The following is a 16392-nucleotide window of genomic DNA, read 5'->3' as shown; positions in this document are numbered from 1 at the left end:
ATTGGCTATATAATAAGGGAGACTGTATTATCACTTTTAGCCTGGTCCATGTTGACACCCCAGGCAAACTCTCATACTTGTGTCTGTAAGATGTTGTCTCAGAGCAAGTCCCTCTAAACAAAAGCAGCGCTGGCACTCTCCCTGCAACCTGTGCGTTGGGTAAGGTGGGAGGAAGGGGGGCTGGTGGCCCCTCCTGGCTACCTCCACCCCCAAAAAACAGCTTTTGTGTTACAGGGGCTCCCAGAGTGGGATGGCCGGAATGTGGAGACGCCACTGCGTTGGAGTTAATAACACAGTGTCACAAAGGAATTTAAGCCTGAACTCTGGAAATTCTCTTTTAGGAGCTTATACTTTTCCTTCTTCAAACTTCTCTGTTCTGTCTAAAAAGAATAAAAACCCTCTGTTGTGTTTCCTGCCGGAGGCTATATCACTTCCTTCCAACTGTCCCTTGTGAAATGGTCAAAGCATCCCTGATCGAGGAGGAGACAACCGCCATATCACAAGGTGAGTTTTGTATTCCAGAGGTTCAAAGGCTCTGGATCTGTTTCCAAAATGACCCACCCTTTCCAGGGGGGTGCTGCCTGCTCTTACGGGCTGTATTTGGCAGACGTGGAAATATAAAACAGCCTCACCAAAGTGCTTACTATGGACACAGACTCTTGGCCAAGCACGGAAAAGGTTACAGGGGTTGGTGTAAGGTTGGAATGGGAACGTGAATGAGATCCAGGATGTGGTACATGGGACTCCTGGCTCTCCCAGTGTAATGCGCCCCAAGTTCCCCTGGATTCCACTTATAATAAGGAGTGGAAAGGTGGGTTTCGAGTGAGGATAACCAGGATCGTCACACTCACATAAGCACAGAACCTCAGGGATCTTCAGGGCTGACACCCTGGACGCCCACCACTTTCCCTAGCCCCAAATGTCTCAGCTCTCAAGGCGGGGCCTCTGAGGCTAGACCGCTGTCCCACCCAGGGATGCTTGCGGACTGCCACACTAGCGAACGCGCAATTCCCTTCCCCAGGGAAGCAACGGCAGGGGCTTTCCCCGACGGCGTCTCACAGCCAAGTGAGCTTGTGAACACGGAGACGGCTGAGGATCCGAGACAAGGAGCTCGCTCGCTCGGTTTTTCCCGGGCTGTGTTTGCCATTCGCGGGAATAAATGAAGCATCGGTAATCTCCATAAAAGAGCTTTCACGCTTCATTCTCTGAAACTAAGTTGAGGCTTAGACGGAAAGGAGAAAAGAGACTTTTAATTTAAAGTAATGATCACCAACACTCGGGTGCTAGAGGGTCTCTAGGGGAAAGGGGGTCCCTACCCCACCCAGGGTAGCGGGAGGGAGGCCGCCTCGCTGCGCCTCGCCGGGCGGGCCATGACTTGCTAGGATTGGTGGGCCAAACCCCAACTCCGGGAAGCCCTCAAATAACTCTTCCATGGGGAACCGAGGAGGTGGGGGAGCCTAGGGCGGAAAAAGCTGAAGAGCCGTGGTCCCGTGGTCCCGGAGAAAAGGAAGTGAGCAGTCTCAATGGAGGCCCCAGCCTCTCCAAGCCCACTCTGCAGGCAGCAGCGACTTCTTCCTGGGGCAAGAGTCGCGCACTACCTGCGGGAACGTCCGCTGCCAGGGCGCCTCTCCCGGCCCCAGCGCATACCTGGTTCCCTTCCTTGTGGCCGGTCCTGTCTGGGGCCAAAATTTGCACGCGATGGGCACAAAGAACTCTGCGCCTCCTTTCCCTACCGCCAAGCCCTGCGCTGTCGGAGAACCCAAAATAGTTCAACTCCGAAAAGGAAACTTTGTTAACTTCTGGCTGAACTTGGCACGGGGTAGGGGAGAGTGGGCAATAATCTCTCCATTCTCCCCTCCACCAACACCCAGGGTCCCTCACTTACATCGCAGTCCCCAAGCCAACACTCGACTTGTCACTTAGCACCACAACGCAGTCAGCCCTGTGAGGACACGAAGAATGGATATGAAACTCGAGGCCCGATGAGAGTGGAACTAGGTTCAGCCATCCTCCCTAGGGTACCTACGGCCCTACTCCCTACAGAGCTGTGAGCCTCTGCCTGCTGAGAGGAGGGCACTTGGGCGGACCTGAAGTTAGGAGGCCCGGGGTGAAGGCCAGAGCTCGATCTGCAGGGATAGAAGGCGCGGGAAATCCAGCAAAGGATGGAAGAACAGTCCCTGCCAGGCCGCGGGCCTCCTCGCCCCCGCCTGCCCGGTCTCACCCTTCTGGAAGTTCCTCCAGGCCTGGGTGGGGGCCGCCCAGGGAAGGCGCAGAGCTAGGGTGAGTTGGCACCGCTAGTTTTAAAGAAATCCTAAGTAAACAGTGAACCCGAGCAGAAAACCTCAGCTTTGTCTGGTGAAGAGAACTGGCCACATAGCTCCAAGAAAGGAGAGGAGAAGGACAAATCTCTGCGTCCTGAGGATGGTGGCCTTATTGGGGAAAGAGGTGGTGGGGCCAGAGCTGTTCTGCAACTTCCTCTCGCCCCCCGCTCCCTCACAAAAAGTATCCTGCAGCGAGGATTTCAGAAGGGGCTCACCTAGTGCAGGAAAGTTCAGTTGGCAGCCCTTCGCCAGCAGGTCCTACCCAGCCGGCACCGAGAAGGCAGGCGCCCGAGCCCTCTGACTCCAGTGGCTCAGAGTCGGCTAAGGACTGGCAGGGCGAGGAGCTGGTGGGCCGAGCCAGCGAAGGTTTGGGCTGCCCGCGGTGTGTATGTGTGCAAGAGCGCGCGCCTCGTGTAACCATTCAGGACAAGTTAAAGCAACACAAATAAAGTCAGGTCTCTTTAGCCTTGCTGTCCACCCCTCCCCCCGCTTCCTGGTTTGACCCCGGCCGGGCCGCTCCAAGGCCCAGTTTGCGCAGCGGACATTGCGTGGCGACTCTCAGTACGAGGGGAAGGGCGCTCCCCTTTCCCCTGGTAATACTCCGGGAGCCCCTATTCGGAAGCCCGAGAGTCAAAGGGATACAGGGGTGACTGGAGAGCAGCAGGGGACAGCGTGGCTGCACCCAAGGTCAGCGCTGGTCCCCATGTGTCGGCCGGGGGAGGGGAGGGGAGGGGAGCGGACAGTCGGAGCGTTCGGATATCCAGTTGAGCCGCGGCGCGGGGAGGCCAGGGGCGCACACTCGGAGGCAGGACTGGGCGACGAGGAGAGAGGGAGGGCCGGGAGCCGAAGGGACGCCCGGGTGCACCCCGCGGCAGAGGCCGAGTCCGAGCGGCCGGAGAAGGCTGGTCGCAGAAGGTCGGCCTCCGGTGCAAAAACGGAAACCTTGGAGCAGAGGATGAGGAGGAACACAGAGGCGGGAAGCCCATAGAAAAAGATGGTGAGGAAAGAAGAGGAGACTCCGGCCTAGACAAATCGAAACTGTGCAATGAACAGTGGCCCGGGAGAACCGGGGGTGGGGTGCGATGACTGGAGCCTGCAGCCCAAGCGCAGCTTTCAGACGCTTGCCCCAACACTGGCGCGGGGAGGCGGCCGGGACTGCCTTTCTGCGCCCGTCCCTGGAGAGCGGGTGGGCAGGGCCCGCGCCACGCTCTGAGCAAGAAGATTTGGGGTTTCGCGGTTCCTGGGGTGGGGGGGGGGGCGAAGTGCCCTCAGAGACCTCGGCGGAGCCCTAGTTGCGCTCCCATCTCCTGCCCCCACTGGAGAGAGGGGGTCCAGTACGGTACCCTCCGGCGGCCTGGGCTGCGCTGACCGGAAGTGCCTGGAAGAAGCGCCCTCCGCGGACCGCGCCGGCCGCAGGCAGCTCCAGTCGGGTTGGAGCAAGGTCAAGATGCCCGGATGGGGCGGGCCGTTTCGGCGAACCCAGTCTGGATGCAGGTGCTGGAGGAAAGTGTGAGGGGGCAAACTGCTGATTGTGCGGGGAGAAGGGCATCTTAATCTGGGAAAAGACCGGAATCTCTTGGGACGCTAATCTGAGACCCGGGTGGGAGGTGTAGAGTAGGGGTGTGTGAGCAGGAACTCGGACCTGAGTTACAGAATGAGAGGGAAGAGGGCTGGAGGGATGCTGAGGCTACTCCTAGTTAAGACTGAAGGAGAGGAGGAATAGCCCTTCCCTCAAATCAGTGCTCCCCCCTGTTCCCCCAGGTGCCAAAGTCCAGGACTAACGTGGAGACTTGACTCTGTGCTATGCGACTGCGAATCATTCTTCCATTTATGATAAGTAACTACAGTATAGACTTCAACGTGATTTGGTGCGAACTTAGCAGGACGACCCTGGACCTCAATTTTCTTATCTGTAAGGTGGGAATTATAATAGGCAATACACATAAATGTATGTGGTTGAAGGAAATAAATTGTGTTAAATGGCTAGCAATGTGCACGGAAGGCCCTCGGTGAGTAATAATTATGCTAATTTTGAATTTCTGGGAATGGCATCTTCTGAATTGCCTGCACTCTGCCAAATGGACAAGTCCTGTACCTGGAGGTGAAGGGGCGGGGGAAGGGCAAGGAGAGACCTGCTGTGGTCGTTACTGGGACTTGCTTTTGTTTTCTTCAGGATTCAGTATTGAAATTGGGAGTGTGGAGGCGGCTTCTCCCCAGCTCTCTCCGTCTAGTTTTCCACTGTGTTCTCTTTATCAGATGGCAGAGTCGTGGGTCTCGCTGCAGGAAATGGTTGCTGTCAGGACCCGGTTGCTGCTGTTAGGGCCCGGTTGCTGCTGTTAGGGCCCAAGCCCACTCTTGCAGTAGCTGTGGCTGAATCAGAAATTCTCCTGGGTCCTTTCTGTCTTTGGACTCTCATCTCTCTCACAGGAGGCTCCCGCCCCTCTGCCCTGGTCCTGGAGGCCTGCAGACCAGGTCTTCAGGAGGAAGGGAGGATGCTGGCACCCCAGATGGAGCTTTCTCCATATGCTTGTTTGGTGGCAGGGGGCAGAGAGGAATCTGTTGCTGGCTGACAATGTCTAACTTGTGTCTGGCTTTATACCCCACTACTCAGCAGAATTGAGGAGGGGGAGGCGAGTACTCACTAGTCTCCTCTACAATCCCCTACCCCCTCCTAGCACTCCCACCCACCTGCCTGCCCAAAGCAGAGTCACAAGCTGTTGATAAGAATACTCTCTTCAGGATGTGTGTGCCTGCACACACATAATATATTTCTGCTTTTCTATTGGGTCACACATACCTAGAGTCTTCCACTACTATAGCCCGAAATCTTCCCAAGTGTCCTCAAAACACCCCACCCCCATACCCGTGGGGAGAATTCCAGAGTGGAGGGGCCCACTCCATCTCCAGAGTGGCATCCAGCTGGAAAAGGCTGTATCTGAAGCAAACTCAAGGAGTAAATTGTAATGGCCCATGACTTACCAAGCCTCTGAGAAATCTGTTTGGGATGTTTGCCTCCTCTCACCCTGGGCCTGCTCCAGCCCCAAGAGCTAGAGCTGGGAGGGCACTGGATGTACCTGCTGGTGGGAGAGGGTTGTAGCATTGGGTCTGTGTCTGAGCACAGGCACCTGGACTGGACCAGCTGCCTCCAGGGGAGAGGGAAGGCGCTGCCTCTCCTTTTGGTGGCTTCCACAGGAAGGAGAGGGCACACAGGTCTGTCCTGATCACTGGAAAAAAAAATGTCCTTTCCCTCCCCTGGCTAGGAGTGAAGCCCACCAGCTGGGGCATGCAGATGTGTCTTGGACACCAGTATGTGTATTCCTGGCTCATGTATAGTTGTGTGCCAGAAACTTCTACACAGGCAATGTCCATGTGCTTGCTGTGAATGCACTATATATTGGTCCATTGACATTTGTATACATGCCTATGTTTTGCATGTGTGCATATGTATGCACATGGGTGTGTGCATGCTTATGCATTTGTATGTGTGGAAGTGTGTATATGTGTGCATTGTGCCTGCATGCATGTTGACATTACCCACTTGATGGCACAGTGAGAAGAGGCCTGAACTGATAGGAAATCTGAGGACTTTACCTCTCATTTGCCTTGTGCTTTCTCTTGGGGCACTTTCTGTCTCATGATTTTGTAATTCAGGAATCCCTGAGGAAACTTCCAACACTGACACTGCATTAAAAGACTGGCCTAAAGCATTTGGGGAGGGGTGGAGGCTGGCAGAGTCCCTAGCCCTTCCCCTTTCTACAGGTTGCCAAAGAAGAGAAACCCCCTCCCCAGAGTTCAAAGTGAGAGAGGACAGTGGAGGTTTCTGGTGGGAGTGAGGAGGGATGAAGATACTCTGCCACCTCCCACAGATGGGGATGAGCATATTCTTCCATTTGAACCCAGTGTGACATCCAGACTAAAAGGGTCCAGGCTCTGAGGTGAAGCTGGAGAGGACATCTGAATGCCTCCCTGCCCTTGTCTGCCTCACTCCCCTGTATGGTGGAAGCAGAGGATAGTGGGTTGGCTAGATTGCCAGAAGAATGGCCTCTCTCATTCGCACAAAGGAAAAACCAGGCTGACCATGGAAGGAATTGATGGCCACCCCTGACAGAAGCTGCGGTAGACACTTTCATCCAGGGTGCAGAGTCTGGCCCTGGCCTGCATCTCCTGGACCTCTGGGAGTCAGCCAAAGCTCACCTGCCTTGCAACTTACCCTTTTGGGGCCTTTTTTCTACTGAATGTGTGTGTTGGGGTTGGGGGTGTCCTGGGGCACAGTGGCCTCCTCCATGGTATTATCTCTGGAAACCCTGCCACAGGTGACAGATGGGTGTGGGGCCCTGGGAGAGTGCAGGCTAACAGGCCACTCCTCTATTCCCTGGGCAGCCCCATCTAGGGAGCTTAAGAACTGGGTACACATACACACACCCACAGACATCAAACAATCACTGCTAGAGGCCATATACCCAAAGCACACACTTCCACCTCCCAAACCTAAATAAATATACTCAGTACCATGCCTATACAAATGCCCACACACAGTACAACCCACGCATACATAAGCCCACGCAATCACACCAAGCAACCCCACACTCCCAAATACCACAACACCCTCTCCTTCCACTTTCCTCATGCCTTCCCTCAGCACCATCCATGGCCTTCTCCCTAACCCTACTGAAGAAAAGAGAGTTTCCAGCAAGAAAACAGAGACCTTTGCCCTCAGAAAGAACCAGGGATCAATACTGTTTAGACTCAGCTAGCATGTATTTCCTTTTAGACTGAGGAAGATTTAAGTTTATGGTTCAATTCAATCTTTAAAAAAAAAAAAAAAAAGGAAAAACAGAAAATGAGGAAGTTGGGATGGCGTGCTCAAGTATTTATTTCGTTGCATCCCCAGACCTTAATACACAGGCAGCTCACTAAGCCAGCCTCATAAATCAGAGAAATCAATGCCCGTTTATGATCATTATTAGTTTCTTTTTTTTAAAGGGCGTGTAAAAAAAGGTCCCACCAGAATCCTCCTCCACTTCTCTACTCCAATCAGAAAGAAGGAAAAATGGAGAGAAGATGGGAAAGTCATCCTGGATGATGGCTTCAGGGCCTTGGCCAGATCCTTGAGGTAGATGCGACTTAGACACCCATAGTCAAGGAGGAGGCACAAACAAAATGTTTAAGTTCTCAGAGCTTCATGTTCTTTCACTGAACAATGAAGAAAAATCCACTTGCCCGTAGTGATTGGAAGATTAAAGGAGATAATGGGCAAGAAACCAAATTACATAATAATGACACTCACGTCTGTACACTTTACTGACGCAATCATGGGGGTGAGTGACCACCTTCTCCCCCTCTCACTGGGTTAAAGGGAAGAGCTCTTGGCTTTGATCTCTTGGATAGAGGAAGGGGAGCATGAGGAATGGGGTGGTTCCTGGAGTCGCTGCTCACACTGGCCTCTGTCCCAGCCTCTGGACCTGGCGGTCTTGGGGGACTTGGATATCCTAAGGGGCCACAATAGGGAGGGGAGAAGGGAGTGTAGCCAATTCCCAGACATTCAAAAATAGTAAGGTTCTCCAATATATAGAGTTGAGCATCCTTAACATCACATCTGGATGTTCTGGGAGGGTGAAATGGAATGGGACTCTTCCTGAAATTCCGAGACGGCTGTATGAAGGGAAGGGTGCTCCAAGACCCAGGCATCAGACTGTTTAACAGGAAAGCCTGCAAGGCTTGAAAATTCCAAGCCCACTCTGCAAGGAAAGCAAAGCACAGGCTTTTGACTACCAGAAAACAACTCCCCTGGACCAACCCCAGGGAAGGGTCCAGCTCGCTCCTTCTAACTCTGCCCACAAAGATTGGTTGAGCACCTATTATACGCAAGAGTTACTCAACACTCCTCCAGAAAACAATGGGCAGATGGAAGGAAGGAAATTAATTGCAATAAAGTTGGGAACCCACAGCAGTGTCAAATGCACTCTCCAATTCCACTCCAGGCCACTGAGCCCCCAAACTCTTATGTAGGGATTTAGAGGAGACCTAGGCTTCCTGGGATTGAGATCTAGCCCTGTTAGTTCCCTGGCCAGGAGCGAACAGTACATTGGGCCAAATCAGGGGAAATTTTTCAATAAAAAAGGTGGAATAACTAGCCATTATCATTTCACACAAAATCAATCCTGCAAAAACAATTAAGAAACTCAAGCGAAGAGCACAGAGAACAAGGTTCTCACATGTGCACAAACCCAGCAAACACACCTGCAGACATTCCAGTGTGCAAACACAAATTCATGCATGTACGCACAGTGAACTCACACACATCCAATTGTGCATCTCATTAGAGAAGAAAATCAGTTGCACAGTCCTCACGGGTACAGGAACACACAAAAAACTGGTAGGAACTTAGGTGCACCAGTATCTGCACATTATCATATATGCACACAAGTATGTGTGGACACCTGCCCGTCTAGCTGCACACGTATGGGTATATACATACATATTGCAGAAGAGAGAAAATAATGTGGGAGTGGAATTTACAATTTTTAAAAATCCTGGACAAAGGAGGAGCCTTCCCTTCCTCCCCTTAACTCCTCCTGAGAAGGAGCCTTCCCTTCCTCCCCTTAACTTCTTAAGGTCTGAGAGCAGCTCCTGCCTTGGAAGGATGGGCCCGTGTGTTAGCAGCAAGAGGCCAGACATTTCCTTCTGGGAACCCAGGGTGTCCTGAGGGCCCTGGGGGCTTCTACGTGCGCCCCCCGCCTTGGTGAAGAAGAAAGTTAGGCTTTGTTGGGATGCTTAAGGGAACCCTCCTAGGTTTAGGGCCCAGACACAGCAGACCCGCGCCCACCTCGGGTTCCAGGCACTCCGAACAGCTTTCCCAGCATCTGGGCCTTCTCTCCTCCCGCATTGTGGGACCAGGAGATCCGAGCCCCGCGAGACTCCGCTGGCTGCCCCCGGACCTGCTGCTTCGCCAACAGAAGCCCTCCCCCAAACGAAGTGCAGTGAGTCCAGGCGGCCGAGAGGCCATGCCAAAGTGCCCCTCGCCCAAGCGGGCTGTTGGGTAGGGAGGAAGGCAGGCCCCCTTCTATCTCTGGATGAAAAAAATCTGCAGCAAAACCTGCACCAGAGGGAATAAAAGAAAAAAAGAAAAAGAAAAGTGCAGGTTGGAGTGAAGAGCAGGCTGTACAGGAGGAGGCCGCTGCTGGGCTGGGCCTGGAGCGGTGCGGGGAGCTGCCAGGTAACCCGGGCAGCATTTCCGAAGCCAGGACTGGGTTTGCCGGCCTTTGAGTTCCCTTGAACGCAATCGGAAACCAGGCGTGTCCCGCCAGACCCTTCAGACCCAGGCCAAATCCGCATCTGGGCCGTGCTTCCCCTTCGCCCCTGCATTCGTTGTGCGGTGATCGCAAGGCCCCGCCGGCTCCCGGTCCCGCGTGCGCAGGGGCGCTGAGACGCTGTGTGCTCGGACCCACGCCCTTCCCGAGCCCGCAAACAGGAGGGCCGCCAGCGCTCGTGAGCACAGTGTACACTTTATTTCAGACTACAGGTTTCTGAACATAATAAAATCTTTGGCTTGTAGCGGCGGTTCAGTCTCGCAGTCTGTGGGGTCGTATTTCTCAACAAGTCTTCGGAAAACGAAAGGGGGGCAGAACAGACAGACCGACAGAAGGGGCCCAGGAGGTGGGGGAGAGGAGGTGGGCAGACACGCAAGGAAACACACTCACGCACACAAAGAAAAGTCCCAGAGAAACCAGGGCCAGCGATGCGGGTCGGGAGGCACCGGAGAAGCAATGACATTCAAATGAAAAAGGCAACGAAAACGAAACTGGGCCGGGGGCAGCGAGGCAGAGGGGGAGGGGATATAATAATTATAATAATTATAATAATTATAACAATAATAATAAAGGAGATTAATAAAAATGTCCAGCAAATAGAGATCGCTACACGTATGTGTTTTCCTTACCTGAAATTAAATATATACAAGGTCGTAAGCGGTTTGGCTAGATAGAGCTTTAAGGAGTTCGCAGTTTCGTCCCTTATACTGTGAATAGAGAATAGATCTTATTTTTCGATAGCACCTGTCCGAGTCTTTCTCCCTTTTCAAAAATGCTGCGTTTCAACGTCATTGTCCATTCTGAGGCTCTCTTTCTGTCTCGCTCGCTCTTTTCCCTTCGCTCCCTCCCTCCTTTGAGCAGATGCTTTCTCCCCCAGCGAGGGGCCGGGAGGCGACCGCGGCGGTGCCGGGAGGCGGCGCGGGCACGGCGGCCTGACCGCGCGGCCCCGGCCGGTGGCGTCTACTCGCTCTCGTCTTTGTCCTGGACCGTGGTGGTGGAGTGGTTGTACAGTCCCTGGGCCATGAGGTGCAGCGCCAAGCCGTTCTTAATGCCTGTGGCTTTCTTGATCTTGGCGCGCTTGTTCTGGAACCAGATCTTGATCTGGGACTCGTTGAGGCTGAGCTCCTGGGCCAGGGTCTGCCGCCGCTGCTCCGTGATGTAGCGGTTTGCCTGGAACTCCGCCTTGAGTCTCTGCAGCTGCTCGGCGGTGAACGCCGTCCGCGGCCGCTTGTCCTCCTTCTCGTTCTTCTTCTTCTTCAGCTTCCTGGTGCGCGGACCTGCAGCGGCGGAGAGGGCCGGAGTGGGGGTGGGGGTGGGGACGGAGGGCAGAAGGGAGGGGGGAGAGGGCAAGGGAAGCGGTGAGAATTGCATTGCCGAGCTGGGCCGCGAGCCCCGCGCTTCCGGGGACATCTCGGAGGCCCTGCTGAACCCCTGGCTCCCTCCCGCCGGCCAATCCCTTGATCAAAGTGCCCCTCGCCAGACCACTGGGGTCTCCGGGTTCCCTTTGGGAGGGCAAAGGGTGAAGGAAAGCTGGTTGAGGTTGTAGGTGCACCCCACACCCCAATTCTCACAGGACAGTCAGGGACAGACCGAAATCACAGCATTTTCCGGCCAAGAAGGAAGGAATCCAAGATGACCAGATATTTGGAGCTCATCTGGCCCAGCCCAGAGTTGGGGGTCAGGGGCCTGCTGTCCTTACAGCCCTGGAATAGATAGGACTAGGGCAGTGAGGGCAGGCCCTGGGGGAGTCACCAGCCTACAGACTAATCCTCCTCTCCTCCACAAGAATCGTACCTACAGGAGAACCTACAATAAGACACCATCTGCTTGTAGCTATTGACCCCAGAAAACAACGGGATAGTGAGCGGGCTGGCAGAAGGCTGCTCAGCTCCAAAGTACTTGGTGTCTACCTGTGCAATCCCCCCGCCCCCCCCCCCCACCTCCTTGCCTTCTTTCTCTTTGGCCTAAAGGAAGCCTTTTCTAGTGTCTCAGGGATACAGGGACCACCCCTTCTCTGAAGGAGAAGAAAAGGCCCTCATCCATCCTCATGACCCTGGCCCCTGGGTTTTCAGCCTTGCCCCTTGGATCCTCTAACGGGCTCTGTGGGGTAGGGTCTCCCTTATCTGGGTCTTCCTTATCTCCCCTTTGAGCCGCTGCAATTTCAGGATTAAAAACTCCTGAATAACAAAAACAAGCCGGATTGGCTTTCTCTGCCTACTGATGACATCTGCAAGGAGACTGCAGCCCCTTCCCCCATCCATGAGCAAAAAGAAGCAGAGGAAGGGAGACAGGGACAATCCAGAAAAAAAAAAAAAAAAGTGCTTTGACCGCCAGATAGGAATGGGAAGGGGCCACAGGAAACCTCCTTAGGAAGGTGAAGTTCCCTCCAAATACTAGTCTGGGAGGAGGGCCCACTGAGAAAGGAAGGAGGGAAAGCGGGAAAACCAGGATAGGATTGAACTGTTCGTGTGTGCCTCAAAAGCCTGCACCTCTGCCCACCCGCTTCCACACCCAAGTCTTCTGGCATTTACTTGCTGGGTCCTGCCTTGGATAAGGTAGCTTGCTGAGCCAAGTTAAGTCCCTGTCAGGCCTGTTCACCTCTAAAACTGTCTGGAAAGAAGGATCTTTGCCGGCATATCCAAACCTAGCTACAGAGAGGCAAGCTGGGCAGCCTACTCCTGGGACAGGCAAGAGCCTGGGGTAACCAGTTGTCCTATGACAAAGAGTCCAGGCCTAGCATACTGCAGCGACTCAGATCTGGGTCGAGGCTCATCCCCTCCTCCCCCAACTGCCCAAGCAGGAGAAGGAGCTGGTCCCCTACCTACCCAGGCCCATAAGAAGGAAAGTGGCCAAGAACAAAGCCAAGGCCCTCTCCAGAGCAGAACTGGGGTTTAGATTCGTAATTAGCTGAGCGGGGAGAAATAGCCCAGGAAATGCGCACAACCCCACAAAGGCACCACTGCGCGTTGTGCATCCGGGACATGTTGAAGTGTTGTTGTATGCGTGTGCGGAGGCACGGACTCTTGTAATAAAATCGTAGTCTCCCGGCCAGCCCGAGCCGTGCAGCCTGACAGCTCAATCACTCTATCCATCAGGCGAGTCAATCAAAGCAGCTTTTCGGAGGTTCAGGGAGCCCGACGTGTCAATAATGGGGCTCGAGATGGCGGGAGCTGATAGTGCGCATCGATCCGCGCCCGGCCGGCAGCGGTGGGGCGGCGAGAGACCAGCCAGAGGAAAGCGGCGCGTGGCTACGTTGTTCCCGGCCCCCTGCCGGACCCGGCGCCTGGAGTGCTGATCTTGGGCCAAAGCTTCTGCTGCTCTCCCAGACACTGCGGGCCTGGGCGTCGGGCAGGCCTTGGCCTCCTGTTCCGGAGCCCAGCTCAGGTCTCCTCCTCGGGTTCGCCAAGCGCGAGGGACACACGGAAATGCAGTGGAAGGAAAGCCGAGAAAAACAGGCCCACGGATGCCAGAAATCTGCTAACTGCTGGATGTGCTGGTGAAAAAAGGAAAGTGCCAGGCGGGGAGGATGTGGGAGCCGTTCTGCGGAGAAGCTACGGAGGAAACTGGCTCTCATACCCTTGGCCCGGCTTTCTGACCTGAGCCTGACCTGTTTTCTCTCCTCTCCCACTGTTTGTCAGTTCCAGAAAACCAGAGGCTGCCAGCACCCACCTTTTTGGCAACTGCCTTTCCCTGGATTCTACCCACCCGGGTCAGACTCTTCGCTACCCGACCAGGGGAGAGGGACGGCTTTCAGACGCTTTCCTCCCTGTCTTCCTGTGTGTCCCCATATTTATCAGTGTAAACGGTCACTCCGCAGAAAATATCAAGATGGTGTTTGTGTTTGTAAGGACACACTGTGAATATAATTTTTCTGAACAAGGCCTTCTCTGGTCCAATCTGGCCCCCGGACGATCCGGCTGGTGGGATTTCAGACACACATCACTAGGCCCACCTTCCTGCCATATCTAAACACCCTGGAAACAAAATCATTGACTGTGTACTTTTCCTAAGAACAATAAAGATAAAAGACAAAGAAGGCCCCAGGGATTCAGAGTTCAAACCCAAAGAATCGAGACTCGAGCCTCCTGTGCCACGAGCTGTAGCTTCTCGGGTGGTGGCCGCAGAGGCCAGGATCGCATAGCTGGGTGAACATTCGGTTGCGGCTGGAACTGGGGTGAGGAAGCAGGCGTGAGAGACTGGAGTACCCGAGGCCGGGTTTGCTCTCCCTAGCGCCGCAGCTTGGCGTTCTGGGGCGGTCCGCGAGGCCAGAAAGCATGGCGCAGCCCGGAGTTGGGTACTCACCGGAGGATGGACGATCCGAATAACGTGTGCAGTAGACCCAGGCGGGCCATACGAGAGGCTGCTGCGAGTCAGTTTTGACCACGGGCCCGCCGTTGGCTGAGCCCATAAGTAGGATGGCGGGGTTGCCGTGCTCTGGGTATTTGGTGCCCTGCGCTCCTGGGCTCCCTGCGCCGCCTCCACTGCCGCCGCCGCCGCTGTCCGAGGGCTTGGCTGCTGCGGCCGCTGCCGCCGCGGCCACTGCCGCCGCGGCCGCTGCCGCCGCCGCCGCCGCCGCCGCAGCCGGGTTCCCAGCTTTAGACGCGCCCGCGCCGGCGGCGGCTGGCTGGGAGCCGTCGGGTGGGCCACAGTTCGCGTCCGGGGCGCACAGGAGCGAGGCAGCGCCTGGCGCCCGGGTGCCCAACGGGTGGACAGGGTCTCTACCTGCGCCAGTCTGGCCTCTGTCACGCTCGACCCGGCCTCCTCCTCCTGCGCCTCCTCTGGCCGCCGCAGCCACCAGAAGCTGCGGTGGCGGCTGCTCCTTTTTGCAGCCGAAGTCCGGCCTCAGGATGTTGTCGATGAAAAAGTTGGTGGTGCGGTGCAGCTGGGCCGCTGGCTGCGGCTGGTGAGCAGGCGCCGCGAGATGCTGAGGCGGCGGGGGCGGGGGGTGTGGGGGGAGGTGCGGGTGGTGGGCCAGGGGCGGCAGGCAAGGCGCCGCGGGCGGCGAGGGGGGCGCGGGCTGCGGGGACACGGGCACGCTGTCTCCATCGCTGCCGCTGCTGCCGCTGGCGCCTGGACTGAGGCTCAGGCTGAGGCCGCCCGGGGTCGCCGCCGCCGCCGCCGCGCCGAGGCCCGAGTCTCGCTGACTTTTAGGTTCCGGCTGCTGTTCTTCCATGCTCGGCCGCCCCGCCGCCCCGGCCGCCGCGCCGGCCCCCGCCCCCACCGCCTCGCTCCCCACCCCACTTTGCCAGCGGCCCGTGGGGGTGCGCAGAGGAAGGAGGCAGGCGAAGCCCCAGCGAAGGCACGGGCGGGTGCAGGAAAAAATCTCAGGCGTCTGGCCTGGATCGCTCGCTCTTATCTAGCAGATAGATCTCGCTGTCTCTCCCTCTCTAATTTGTAGACATCCAGATATGGAGACACTTGGCTATTTCTTTTTTCTTTCTGCAACCAGATTCAATGATTTGATTTAAATGGGGAGTAAGCCACGGCCAAAAAAAAAAATGAAGGAAAAAAAGAAAAAAGGAAAAAGAAAGCAAGAAAAAAAGAAAAAAAAGCTCCAATAATTTTTTTTCTTAAAGGGAAAAAAATAGTATTTAAAGTCTAGCCATCTTCCTAGGCAGTAGTGAGGGATTTGACTTCCCCGAGTGTCACGCTCAGCTGTGCCCAGAGCGTGAGGCTGGCAGCGCCTTTAATCGCCTTTGCTTTTTTTGCAGGGAGAGCGCGTCTCCGCCAGCGCCGGGCTGGGTTTTTTTTTTTTTTTTTTCCTCTTTTTTTTTTTTTTCAAATCTCTGACAGCTAGGATCTTTGCACAAACTCTCTCGCTTAAAAAAAAAAATCACCCAGGCACACTTTTTGCCTTCAAACCGGAAGCACGTGAGTCAGGGCCGCACGTGTGCGGAGCCAATGGCGAGCCGGGACTCGCGCTGACACTCGGGCCTCGGCCCAATGGGTGCGCGCGGGACTTTGCGGATAAATAATCCGGGGGCGTCAGCCGCGGGCGGAGAGGGGGCGCCGCGGCGCTGGCCCTGTGCGTCGGGTCCGCCCTCCCCCACCCGCGCCCCTCCCCCTCCTTCAGGCCGGGACCGAGGAGGGGGCAGAAGAAACCCGGGAGGGGTGGATTTTGGGATGTAGGCAAATGGAGAAGCAACTCCATAAACAACTTGTTGGAGAAACGCAGGATTATGGGTCTGTGCGCGCCGGGAGCAGGGGCAGTAGGCAGGAGCCTGGCTGTTTTACACCCCCACGCCTAAGAACCTCAGCTCTTTATTTTCTCCTCTCTCTCTGGTTGCTGTTATGAAGGATGAGTGGTTGTTGTCACTGCCGGTTTGTGTGTTTGTGGGTAGGTGTGGGTTTGGGTGTGTGTAGTGGAGGGAGGGGGAGTGAGACAAGGAGGTCGGTGATGTGAAATAGACCTAGAGTTGGTTTCTTTCAGAGGCGCAATTTATTTTTCACAAATAGCAAAATCTGAAAGGCCCGCTGCGCCTAGCTAGCGTCGCAGGTTTACGTTTGTACGTCTCCTGCCGGCCCGCTGCATTGCTTTCCCTTTGTGGGGAATCCGCACCCATGCCCTTCCCGGTCCAGACTTTCGACAACACCCTGGAGCTGTCCTGGCGCCATAGCGCCAAGCCCAGAGGGCTCGGAATAGCCCCAGCGCCAGCCGCCTGGACCTTCCCTGGCAGTGGGAGTCCGGGCAACGCAGAGTAATCTCAGGAGGGCCCCCGCGCTGGCGAGTCAGAACGCGGATGCACGCTAGGCCCTAGCTT

General features: G+C 55.6%; 1 protein-coding gene and 1 long non-coding RNA gene across 2 annotated transcripts; one reads left to right on the top strand and one right to left on the bottom strand.

The window, feature by feature from the left end:
* Nucleotides 1-3746: 3746 nt before the first annotated feature.
* LOC105492497 (uncharacterized) lies at nt 3747-4646 on the top strand. Its single transcript, XR_011609512.1, has 3 exons — nt 3747-3815; nt 4083-4238; nt 4578-4646. It is a non-coding gene; the product is annotated as an uncharacterized lncRNA (long non-coding RNA).
* A 5161-nt stretch (nt 4647-9807) lies between these two features.
* Nucleotides 9808-15374, bottom strand: LOC105492496 (engrailed homeobox 1). The gene is made up of 2 exons (XM_011759693.3): nt 13934-15374; nt 9808-10908 (listed from the first exon to the last, which is right to left on the bottom strand). The coding sequence occupies exons 1-2, from the start codon at nt 14802-14804 to the stop codon at nt 10592-10594; spliced, it is 1188 nt and encodes a 395-aa protein (XP_011757995.1). The 5' UTR covers nt 14805-15374; the 3' UTR covers nt 9808-10591.
* Nucleotides 15375-16392: the final 1018 nt, after the last annotated feature.

This window comes from Macaca nemestrina, chromosome 11 (assembly GCF_043159975.1).
Source record: "Macaca nemestrina isolate mMacNem1 chromosome 11, mMacNem.hap1, whole genome shotgun sequence".
NCBI lineage: Eukaryota > Metazoa > Chordata > Mammalia > Primates > Cercopithecidae > Macaca > Macaca nemestrina.
This window is presented reverse-complemented; position numbering and strand designations above follow the sequence as displayed.